Source organism: Carettochelys insculpta, chromosome 13, assembly GCF_033958435.1.
Source record: "Carettochelys insculpta isolate YL-2023 chromosome 13, ASM3395843v1, whole genome shotgun sequence".
Classification (NCBI taxonomy): Eukaryota; Metazoa; Chordata; order Testudines; family Carettochelyidae; genus Carettochelys; species Carettochelys insculpta.
In genome coordinates this window covers 927,327-939,556 of record NC_134149.1, presented here as the reverse complement: position 1 = coordinate 939,556, position 12,230 = coordinate 927,327, and the positions used below count along the sequence as shown (strand labels likewise).

Below are 12,230 nucleotides of genomic sequence, written 5' to 3'. Positions count from 1 at the left end.
CACGCCAACAGTCCGGATGGCAGGAATTCTCACTGCAGTGCTCTGTAACTGAGCGGCAGCTTCGGAAGTCAACCATGAACCATTCTCACAAGGCCTCCAAGAAGAGGGCTGTGAGTTCCCACAGTGAGACCTGACCATGTTGGCTTGCTGGGGATCATTGGTACCAAGGGCACCGAAGCCTTCCAGATTCTGTACCGGGGCTCACACAGTACCACCCCAACGGAACGTGGGGCTTCTGAAGGACACGATGGGCACAGACAAGGAATCGTTGGTACTAGCTGGTCACGAGGAAACGAGGTAATCTGCCCTGGAGAAGGCTCCTTAGATGCAGACATGGATGTCAGTGCCGTCACACAGGCACTGGAAGACTGTGCAGTCAGTATAGCTTTGCCAGCTCCTATGGGGCAGAGTCTTGTAGAGAGGACTGATAGCCTTATGGTTAAGGCACAGAAGTCTATTCTGAGCCTGACACAGATCCTGCCCTGGCACCTATAAGAAAATCCTATTTAATGGTTAGGTTGAGGGCAGCCAGGGAAGGTTACTGTTTGCTGAATTACAAATCTTCTTCCGTGTAGGAAGGGGAATCTTCCCCTTCTCCTTAGGCTGACATCTTCTGTATCCCTTCCCTACACACATCTCTAATGGTCTATTCTGCTTCTGTTTTTGTAGCAGCAGCAGCAGCAGCAACAGCAACAGCAACAGCAGCAGCAGCAGCAGCAACAACAGCAGCAGCAGCAGCAGCAGCAGCAGCAGCAGCAGCAGGCACCACCACAGCAACAGCCGCAGGTGTCCACGGTTCCTCAGCCACAAGCCCAGGGCCAGCCTCCGGGGCTGGCGATGCAGGCTCTCCCTCCTCAGCAGCCCATTGTAAGTGTGTGTCACACAGCTAGGGGAGGAGAGCCATTTGTCACAACCTCGCCTTCCACAGACCCTCCTGCCTGCTCCCTGGGGCACTGTCCCGCTCCACCCCTCCAGCTGCTGCCTGATACAGGGAGCATGTGCCGGATGCCCATGTGAATGCTGAGTCCCCATCAGCCTTGTGGCACTTTTCAATAGTGTTTCTCTCTCCAGTTCCAGCGGCAGGGCCTCCAGCAGACGCAGCAGCAGCAGCAAACAGCTGCCCTGGTCCGACAGCTTCAGCAGCAACTCTCTAGTAAGGATCAGCACTTTGCATTTTTATTACCTCTTCTTTCTGCCCCTCCCAAGTCATGTTTCTCCGTAGAACAGACACTGGTGTCAAGTGATAGCAAAGGGGGGCAAGCCCAGGCTTGTCTGATGCCTCTTTACAGATCATTGCTTTGTGAACACAGTCTTGGGGGGCAGAGTCAGCAAGGTCTTTGTAAGGGGAAATCAGGCCCCATCCATCTCAGAATTCTGTGAGAGGATCAGCAAATGAGGCCAAGGCCTCTCACAGGGTCCCTCAGCAGTGACTCTTTTAAGTAAAATAAGGTGTCATGGGGTAGGAGGGAAGGGCCTCTCACAGACTGGTAACTGGTTAAAAGATAAGGAACAAAGAAGAGAGGTAACTAGTGGTGTCCCCAGAAGTCTGTACTGGGACGAGTGCTGTTCAGCAGAGTGATAAATGATCAGGAGAACAGTGTCAACAGCGAGGTGGCAAAGTTCACAGATGATACCAGATTACTCGAGGGAAGTCCAAAGCTGGCTGTGAAAAGTTACAAAGGGATCTCTCAGAACTGATAACTGGGCAAGAAGATGGTGGACAAAATTACTTGTTCTTTGAGTGGAGTCCCTGGGGGCGCACCACTTCAGATGATTGAGCGCACTGCAGCTCTACAGTCCCTGTCTGGTTTATACATATGCACACTCTGTCTTGCACCTGCAGTGACAATTAACAAGTGCTGTACAGCACCCAGACTTTCCAGTTCCTTGATCCATGTTGGTGCTCAAGCAGTGTTTTGCTGGCCTTGCCTCTCACTTAGTGCGGTGGTTCAGTTAATTCGTTTGGGGACGTTAGCTTAGTTGGTTAAGACTCTTTATTTCTTCTCCCTTTTTAAAAATCCTTTTTTTGTTGTTGTTCCCATAAGGGCTATTATTTTCCTTCATTGTGTCAGGGCTTCAAATACTGCCTCTCGTGCCATGAGGCAATTCCACTTTCTAATACACTCACAATGTATTTGGTTCCTAGGAGAACTCTTGTGCCCCAAAAGTTCACACACTGCCACAGTCTTAAATCATGGACTAAGAGAGCCCTGAATCTTAAACTAAAGCTTACACAAATGGTAGAGTCCTTCTGTCCCTCTTCAGACTGGCATCACAAAATTCTTCTGCCACCCTATCATCGCAGGCACCTTCTGACACACACAGGCAACCGGCCGAAAGGAAGGGACCTGTCTCCCTAGGGACATGGAAGAAAGAGAAGGGCTAGCTCTCCCCCTCCCCAGACCACATCAAAGAGGAGACATTCCTGACTCTGTCCACCACATCAGTACTGATCATGCTGCAGCTTAGTGCCTTTGAGGGACCTGTGGTGCCAGCAGTAACATCAAAGCTGCAGACCCTACAGGGGCAGGCTCTGCGGAGGAGAGGAGGCAGAACAGCTCCTCCCCTTTGGCACTGCAGTACAGCCAAAGTGCTCTGCATGGAGCAGCACTGCGGCACAGGAGACAACAGTGCCTTCTGCTGACCCTACGTTGAAGAGCACAGCTGCTGCACCTCAGATTGTCACCTCGCCCTCAGCGTGCTCTCTCAGCTCCTTGCCTATCCCTGCCCCGTTACTCCCACACATCTCAATGCTGCCCTTTACGCAGGGCTCTCCCTCAGTACCACACCTCCGCAATTCCCTTTTTTGAGGGATTTGAAAATTGTTCTGGTGCTAGAATCACCTGTGCTTGGCACTGGTACCACTTTTGCCACCACTCGCTCCACCTGCTACAGCCTCTTGAATGTGAGGAGGCGGCTGGGGAGGCTTTGTCCTCCAAACACTCTTCACCTGTGCAAGGCAGTGTTCAGTGTCCACATCAGAAGCACTCTAAGCCTCCTGCAGGATCTGAATTTCTAGGGTGGTGGGGTCAACCCTTGGAGCTCCCACCTCTGCCCCTCTTTCCTCTCTGGGCATTCTGGGTCCTGTGGCAGGTTATAGACAGTTCTGCACCAACGCCATCACCACACTCTCCATCAAAATCCACGGGGCCAACAGCTGCCCCTCCTGAACAGCATACTGAAGAAATCCCTGAGCAGGAGGCAGGCACTCATTCCCGCTGGACAAGACTCTTATATCCTCTCCACCTACTGCTGGGGATGATCTCAGGAACTTCCAGGGCCTCTTCAAAGAGATTGCTGACACGCTCCAGATCACCCTAGACCGTTTCTTGGACATACTGCACCCATCTACCTCCTCCCAGCTTGTCCTTCCAGTTAACTCAGCACCCATGAAACCTGCCATGAACATGTATACATCCATTCTGCCCGCATCTAAGAAGGCACATCACAATACTGCTTTCCTGCAAAAGGGATAGAATTTCTATTCACACACCCTCAGCCAAATTCACTGCTGGTTGATGCAGTTAGTGAGGGGGCAAACAACATTTATCCAGATAACCTGTCTTCTGATAAGGAATAGAAAAGACTGGACTGACTTAACGTCAAGGCCTACTCATCAGCAACGCTTCACTTGTGAATTGCCAGTTATGAAATCCTTATGGCCGAGTGTGACTACATAAACTTCACTAAATTTTCTGGCTTTACTGACTGCATGCCCACAGGTAAAGGAGTACACTGCTCATCTTGGAGGGTCATATTGGCTAGAACAGCTCTCCAAGCATCTTTGGACTCTGCTGTCACAGCAGCAATGACCATCACTACCGCGATAGAAATGCACCAGGCCTCTTGGCTTCAATTGTCGGGATTCCCTAAGGGAGTCCAAGCCAGGATAGAGGACCTTCGATTTGAGGGTCTGAAATTTCAACAGCAAGACTGAGTCATTCCACTCTATGAAAGGCTCCAGGACCACTTTCAGATCTCTTGGCAATAACACTCCTAAAACAACACAAAAAAGGCATGTATTATACATCACAGTGGCCGTGTCTACACGTGCCCCAAACTTCAAAATGGCCACGCAAATGACCATTTTGAAGTTTACTAATGAAGCGCTGAAATGCATATTCAGCGCTTCATTAGCATGCGGGCGGCCGCAGCACTTTGAAATTGATGCACCACGCGGCTCATCCAGACGGGGCTCCTTTTCGTAAGGACCCTGCCTACTTCGAAGTCCCCTTATTCCCATCAGCTCATGGGAATAAGGGGACTTTGAAGTAGACGGCGTCCTTTCGAAAAGGTTAAGAGATACTGCTCTACAGTAGAGAAGGGGCCAGGGAGGGTAGGGGTACTAGTGTTCGCTGTAAACTGAGTGCTTGGGTATCCACCCAGGAGAGAGTCAGGTGCTGCCCAGCCGATTAGCAGAGCTTCCACAGACAACAGCCTGTATTTCTACTGGTGGTGCGCGCCTGCACATATCTCAGGGCATGTAAAATGTGTTCTGCACATGGATGGTAAAATTAGAGGGAACATTAAGGACCACATAGCACTGGTTAATTGTCACTGCAAGCATGAGATGGGGAGTGCACATGTGCAGACCACCCAGGTACTGCTGTCAGAGTTCTCCAGCTAGAGGCTCAGGATACTGTCACCTAAAGTGGAGCACCCACCTCGACTCCCATCTCGAAGAACCTCCGTTACTGCACAGGTTGAGTAACCCTCGTGATAAATGCAGAGTAATACACAGTTAAAAACATAATCCCAACTGGACATACAGAACAGGGGGATCTAAACTAGCTGTTACCAGTCAAGGGAATGATCTTGGAGTCATTGTGGATAGTTCTCTGAAAACCATCCACTCAGTGTACAGTGGTGGTCAAAAAGATAAGTGTTAGGAACCATTAAGGAAGGGATAAGCTAATGATACAGTAAATGTCATAATGCCACTCTATGGATCCGTATCACACCGGGAATACTGTCTTCAAGTCTGGGTGCCCCATCGCAGAAAGATTATGAGAAATGGAGAAAGTATGGGGAGGCAACAATACTGTTTAAGGGTATGGAACAGCAGCCCTGTGAGATGAGATTGAAAAGACTGTGACTGTTCAGCTTGGAAGAGAGACAGTTGGAGTGAGGGAGGATATGCTACGGGACTGTAAAATCATGAGTTGTGTGGAAGAAGTGATTAACAAAGTATTTATCCCTTCCCCTAACACAAGAACCAGGGCTCACCCGTAAAATTAATAAGTTGCAGGTTTAAAGCAAACAGAAGGAAGTACTACTTCTCAAAACACAGTCAATCAATGCATCTTATTGCCAGAGGCCCTTGTAAAGGCCAAAAGGATAACAGAGTTCAAAACAGACCTAGGTAAGTCCATGGAGGGTAGGTCCATCAATGATTATTAGCCAGAATGAGCAGAAATGCAATTCCATTGTTTGTGTGTTCTGGCCTCTGGTTTGCAGAAGCTGGCTTTGGACAACAGGGAATGGATCACACATTAACTGTCCTGTTCCGTTCATTCCCTCCGGGACTTCTGGCACTGGCCACTGTCGGAAAGCAGAGTACTGGCCTAGAAAGACATTTGGTCTGACCCACTCTGGCCATTCCTGAGTTCTTAGGACAATAGCTATTAGCAGTAACAGGACCACAGGCAGAGAGGGGCGTCTGCAGTACAGTAAACTCTTGATTTAATGGACCCTGATGTAACTGACTTCAGAAGTAATGGGGATGCTGTCTGCCACCCCCCAGATAAATGCTGGAGACTCACCAGAGCCACCACCAGGGCTGGAGGAGTTGCCAGAGTAGGTGGGGCCACTGGGCCCAAAGGAACTGGGGACGGGGGGCGAGCTGCAGCGGGGCACAGGAGCTCTTCTCCCCCAGCCCCTGGTGCGTGGAGCATGTTGGTGCTCAGCTGCCACTGCCTGCAATAGTGTGGACAGTAGCCATGGTGTCAGAGGCTCCTGCCTGCTGGCAGGCTGGGGGTGGCCACGCTGTACCTTCGCGTGAGTGGCTTGGAGCTGGGGACTGGAGGAGCTGCAGCACTGAGAGCTGCAGGAGGTGGAAGGAGCCAGGACGGCATTCAGCTCCTCTCCTGGTAATTGGGAGAGGGAGGTGGAGGTGTGAGGGGAAGAATCGGGGAGGAACAGGGAAGGGAAGGGTGGGGCAGAAGACAGGAGTGAGTGGTGGGCTGGGAAGGTCAGTGCATCAACACACAGTACAGCCATTTGGATATAACGGACTTTGGCATTAATAGACACGCCTTCCCCCATTAGTCCATTAAATCGAGGGTTTACTGTACTATGGACCAACTGAGCAGCCTTCTAGCACTGAGGCAGACAGAGGGGTCAGGGCGGCCCTTCAGACGTGTCCAGTCTGGTCCACTCTTCTGGGTGTCTCATAGTCAGTGCCGCTGCCTCCAACGTTGCAGAGCTCCTGCCTGCTGGGACAGCCAAGGAGGTGCTTCATTCAGGACATGGTCAATGAGGGGCTGTGTTATTGCACACTGACATGCAGGGCACTGCCTGGCCCCAGTAGGGCAGTGTCATTCTAAGCCCTGCTGCAGTTGTGAGGCTCAGGTAATTTAATATAGTAAAACCAGCAATTTACTTAGTCATCCAAGACTGAGCCCTCCCCCAGTGGGTGCTGTGTGCACACACCCTGCCTTACTTCCCAGGGGCCAGCCTAGCTGTGGCTGTGCCCAGCTGCTTTGAACCCTCCCCATGTGACCACATTCCAGTGCAGCCAGACCATCTCGCGTGGGATCCCATCACTTTGCAGCTCCTACTTAACTGTTCCTTTGCATCCCAGTGTCTCTACCTGCCTTTTCCTTATGAGGCTGCGACTGCAGGAGCTATGAGGTATTTCCTTATGGGCCTTTTGTATTCCGTCTAGGATCTGAACAGGATTCACTGAGGCAGCACTATTCACTGAACCAGTGGGATGCAAGTTTCTCCCGGGGTTGAGAACCTAGTGACAGTCAAGAAACTGAGGCACAGGGAAGTTGGTGGCTGGAGAAATTATCCTTTTCCCTTCAGGGCCACAATCTCCACTTTGTACCATGGCAGGACTGATTACCTGCTTGGGTTATGCAGCCTTTCACTTCTGGGTTCCAGGCTGAACCCTGCATTGTGCAGTTCCAGCCATGTGGCGCTCTTGTGTGGCCTTGGCTGAGTGGGTTTCTGTATGTAGATCTTCAAAGGACAGGGCCAGTGATTTTCTTCTGTTGGAAAAGCACCAGACACACCTGTGCCACTACGGAAGTTGTGTTTTCGCCTTCGTGGGTAGAAAGTGCATTTACAATCAGCCTCTAAGAGAGTCTACACTAAGTAGACTGTTACCCAGCTCTTACTGCTATCCATCAGCCTAACCATCTATCGCTCTGGCTCCACTGAGAATGCCTGAGCAGAGCTTAGACTTTGCAGAGTTCTTTTGCATTGGAGGAAGTGGCTCCTAGAGCTAAGGGCCCTGTGTAATAGGGTGGGGTTTATGGGCGCAGCTAGAGGAATCAGTCCAGGGTATCGCTGCTTAGAATCTGCTTACAGCCACAGGCTGGGATTTCCTCCTTTCTAAGGCAAATCCAACAAGCCTCAATGGCACCTCTGCCAGCCCCACTGGCCAGCCAGAAGCCAAACAAGCAAACCCACAGACTTCCCAGCTGCTCTACCAGCTCAGACCAACAACCTACAACTTGAAGTGAGAGGTTCTTAAGCCTGTCTCACCAAACACCACACACATTCTTCCAGACCCCAAAGGGACCAGACCCAGACGCAGGTTAGTGGACACTTGGATCTTACCCAAACAACCACACAAAAGCAAGACCTTTAGATCTAATATCTAAGGGTTTATTAATACAAAAGAAAGAACAGGGTTAGAGAGAAGAATTGTTAAAGCAACACTTCATGTGCATCAGTCATAACTACTGAAGCAGGCCAGTGATGTCATTTGCTGATTCTTGGGCATTTCTATAAGCATCCTTTTGAGGGATGGGCTCTTAGTCTGGACAAGCTTAACTCGTGAGGACTGAAGAACAAGGAAAGTCCCTGCCAGGGCCCCTCTTAGAGCTTTTCATAATGAGGAGGGAAAATCCCATTCTCCTCCTTAGACGTTGGCTCACCACCTAACCAGGTGGGTCTCTGTGCCGAGTTTCCATTCGTTGCAGTCCCAGTAGGAAAACCCACCATCACAAAAGGGGTGTTGGCCATCTGGGCTTTTGCTCGGTCTGTTGTCCTGGCTGGCGTGGAGACCCACCTCCCATTGTGAACCACAGCACTGAAACATTTCTCACACAGCTGCAGAGCTAAAAATCTGTAGCTTTACATACATACATGATACCAGTATTATACACAGATTCAGGGCATCATCGGCTTTTCCTGGACATCTCACTTGGCCCCCCAGCACAATATTTGGGCCAATAGCCACACTGGGCATTAAAGTGGCTTCCACAGACATATAAAATCCTGTCATGTCACACCCAGCAACTCCACTCGGGGGACTCCTAGTGCACAGGGCTCCTAGCTAGAGCAGTAAGGCACAGAGGCTGCTTCTCAGGGTGCATTTACAGCCCAGCTGTAAGCATTTTGCAACCGGCCCTGAGTCTCATCTGTCCTGATTACAGCAAACGGGGCAGAGTTGTAGAATAGCTGCTGTGTGGCCTGGCCTGTCTGTGCAATTCAGAAAAGCAGAGCTGATCTGTCTTAGGGCCAGGGTGTGGAGAGTGTGATGCAGGGCAGTGTGGTGGCACCAGCAGCTCAGCTGGTGGCCCAGAATTTGTTGCAGAGTGAAAAAGGAAGGAGGCCCATCCCTGCTGGCTGCTCTGGGTGACTTTAGCAGGGCTGTGCTGCAGAGAGCCTGTGCAGCGAGTGACAGGAAAGACCAGTCTTTCTGTCAGCAAAGCTCGTATGTCACTGAGCAGCAGGGGTGTTGCTCACAGACACAAGCTGTGTGTGAAGCTGGACACGCCACTAACTGGTTCCCTGCTGAGTTTCAAGTTGTAGTTTTAGACATGCCTAAACCGCAGAGGGCTTTATCGAATAAAGCCAGACCCTTCCCCTCCTGCCACTGCTCCCAGCAGTGATTGGGGGGCCAGGCAGATCCTGGAGCACAGGTGTGGGATGTTCCCTGGAAGAAGCACCACTCCTTTTTCTCAGCTGGAGTTTCCGAGAGCCTTTGGCCGTGCTCATGTCAGTTGTATTGCTGTAATGGCGCGAGCTTTGTGTCAGGCAGAAACCTTGCAGCCTCCTTGCTGTGAGAGAGGTTGTAGGTGGGGCTCCACCAGCCCTGGTGATCTGTCCCAGCTAGAAAGTGTCTTGGAGAGCACTGAGTGCCAAGTGCATACACCGCATCGCTGAGATCACCATCCCTTTGGGCACAGCAGAGAGCACAGAGCAGGGGCTGGGTCCTGAAACATGCATAGCTTTTGTCTGTGCAGTACTGTTTTGTCTTCAGGGTTGTCAGGCTGATGTCCTCCTGAGCAGCAAATTTGACTAAAGCACTTGTAGAAGGGGAGAACATCTTTCCAATGCCGCTGTGCCCAGCAGCCTTTCCCCGGGTGGGCTAGGGCTGGGTTCGCCCTGGCCTGCTGCATACCTGCCCAGCAGTGGGCATGAGTGGCTGAGTTTGGCAATGGAAGGAGAAGGTTTGAATGCTGTCACTCTGCAGGTAACAAACCAAAAGGAGAAGTAAGCTGGCACATCAGAACAAGAGTGGCTGGCTTGGGTGCGGCTCTGGGTGCTGCTGGCAACCATACAGGAGTAAGGTTCCCATGCTGGCGCTGGGCATGGGCAGCCCACTTATTCCCCACAGGGGCCCAAATGACAACCCTCTGGCTCAGAGACCCAGCACTAGAGGGCCAGGCAAAGGGGCAAGGCCCCAGTCCCCCCGTGGACCCAAGCCAGCACCCACAAGCCTGCTGGTGGTTTGGCCACAGCCCTCCCCCACCTCCCTCCCAAAGGCTCCAGCCTTAGAGCTTGGACAGCTGGGCAGCACAGCTGCCACCCCCGCCAGCCCTGGGGATCTGGTGGCTGCACTCCCACCCACCTCAGTTTCTTACCCTGCATCACGCACACCTCCCAATCCCCTACGCTGATTCTTGTGTCCCCCACCTGCTGCCCTGAGCCCCCCTGCATTCCATCTCATGTCATAGTGCAACCTAACTACCCCCCCACCACCACCCTGGGGTTGCAAAATGACAGTACCTGTAAGAAATATGTTACTTTTACCCCTATGCTAAACCAAGTCATGGAACTCTGTCCCTGTGAGGCTAGTGCATCCTGTAGTCAGCAGGCAGTCCTGGAGCACACTGCATCTGAAGGTGATCAGCCAGAGCATCCAAGCTGGCGTGATGTTTGAGGCAGGCCTCTGCAGTCAGCTGCTCTCATGTCAGCACCTTGATTTGCACTTGCATAGCCAGTAGAAGCAGTGTCGTCTATGAGTGCTGAAGATGCGCACCTGGTTGATGTGAGCCTGTGAATTCTGCACTGTTGAAGTTCCCAAGTTCTCTTCAGGTCAGGTGACTGGTGGGGACTCCAGGGGAGTTCTTTTACCTAGTGCAACTTGTCCTGTGCACCCACGTGGGCTGGTGGTGACACTGCAAGGAATTAGTTTAAGGGAGAAAAGACCAGAAAGGAATTCAGCTCCCACCCCCATCATCTGGGCAGCTGCTTGCTTTCTTTCAGTGCCTTCTCGTTCCGGAGCTGTTGCACACCAAGGAGCTGTGCAGAGTTGAGCAGGCAGGTGTGGAAAGCAGCGTTTGACACATGACTCCTGCCTTTCTAGAAGCATGTGGAATTTTGCTGGTACTGCTGCTATCTTAACTCGTAGTCAGTGCCAGAGCTGAGCAGAGCATCACATGCTGTATGCAATACCTTGTGATTGTCTGACTCTGTGTTTGATCTAAACAGATACACAGCCACAGCAGAACAACAACCCATTTGGACGCTACTGAGCCATGGCACTTGGGCCTGATCCAGGAGGGAGACATCACTGTGGACTGGATACAGCCTTCCTGAATGGGGGCTGTCCCCAACTCCCCTACCTGTGGGGTGCCTGACCAGGCACCGTGTTCTGCAGCTGCCCTTCTTGGAGGGGAGGGAATGATTTTTATCACAAAGAGAAAATGTTTTTACTCTGGTTTCTACAAAGGTTTTTGGAGATCCCTGTGATTGGTAGTCTCCCCTACCCCTTTGGTTTCAGTTTTTACTAAGTTTTTAGTATTTTTGTTAAAACAATGATTATGACATTGTAAGATTTTGTACTTTATTTATACCAGACGAAACCCTGTATTGCAGATACCCTCCGACAAATACAGAGAGAGCTTACTTTGCAAAAGGGATGTGTGTCTGTTCAGAGTCTGAGCCCCATGTCCCCAGAGTGCTCCTTTCCCAATTCTCTGGCATTCCCACAGGGCCTGCCCTGACCTACTCCTGTACAGGGTCCAGTAAGCTCTGCATACCACGTTCCTTGCTCTTCTTCAGAAGAGTTGTCTGCCCCTCTCCTGCCCCTAAATAAGTGCAGAGTTCGTCCTCACCTGCCTGGGAGGAACAGGCCTCACGTCTTGCATGCGTGTGTTGCTCAGGTCTGTCCTCTCTCTGCTCATGAGTTGGTAGCTGAACGTCTGCCTTTTCTGGATCCTGTTGATAATTCTGTCATTTCCATGTAGCAATGGACCGATGCCATTGTCCATATTCTGTTTGTTCCTGTTATATTTTTATTCCCCTTAACTCTGCTTGTATTTGTTGACATCCCTTATCAATTTTCTGCAATTCCTTGCTTCTGATTTGTATTCATTACTTTTCATTCCCCCTTTCTTTCATGTGTCTGTCTTTTAAAAAAAAATTGTACAGCTGCCTTCACTTCCCCCCAATCTTTTTTTTTTTTTGTTTATCCACCATATCCTTTCCTTTGTGTTCCTAGTAAGTCATTCCTAAATGATTCCCAATTATCATTCACATTTTTCGGATAACATTCCTCCTCCCATCTGATCTGGCAGATCATTGTTTTCAGCTTTGTGCAGTTAGCCCTGCAAAAGCACCACTTAATAACTGCTCTGGCCTTTATACTGCTTGCACAATATAAATGTCATCAAAATATGATCTCTTGTACCTGTACTTCTATTAACCTTTAGTTCTGTGATAAGTTCCTTGTTATCTGCTAGGAAAAGGTCTGACCTAGATTTTTTCCCTGTTGATAGCAAAAGTTCTTGAGTTAGGAAATTTGTCATCTATAATGCCTAGAAATT

At 50.5% G+C, this 12,230-nt stretch overlaps 1 protein-coding gene across 4 annotated transcripts in view; it reads left to right on the top strand.

Moving 5' to 3' along the window:
- The window catches only part of MED12 (mediator complex subunit 12), a 74,517-nt gene extending 62,503 nt beyond the window's left edge, over window positions 1-12,014 (top strand). Inside the window, exons 42-44 of one of the 4 annotated variants that reach the window (XM_075007409.1) lie at window positions 670-867; window positions 1,072-1,153; window positions 10,894-12,014. In XM_075007409.1, coding sequence (XP_074863510.1) covers window positions 670-867; window positions 1,072-1,153; window positions 10,894-10,937 — 324 coding nt within the window. In that variant the 3' untranslated portion in view covers window positions 10,938-12,014. The remainder of the gene's footprint in view (window positions 1-669; window positions 868-1,071; window positions 1,154-10,893) is intronic. The other 3 variants (XM_075007410.1, XM_075007408.1, XM_075007407.1) reach the window with 3 other exon arrangements.
- Window positions 12,015-12,230: the final 216 nt, after the last annotated feature.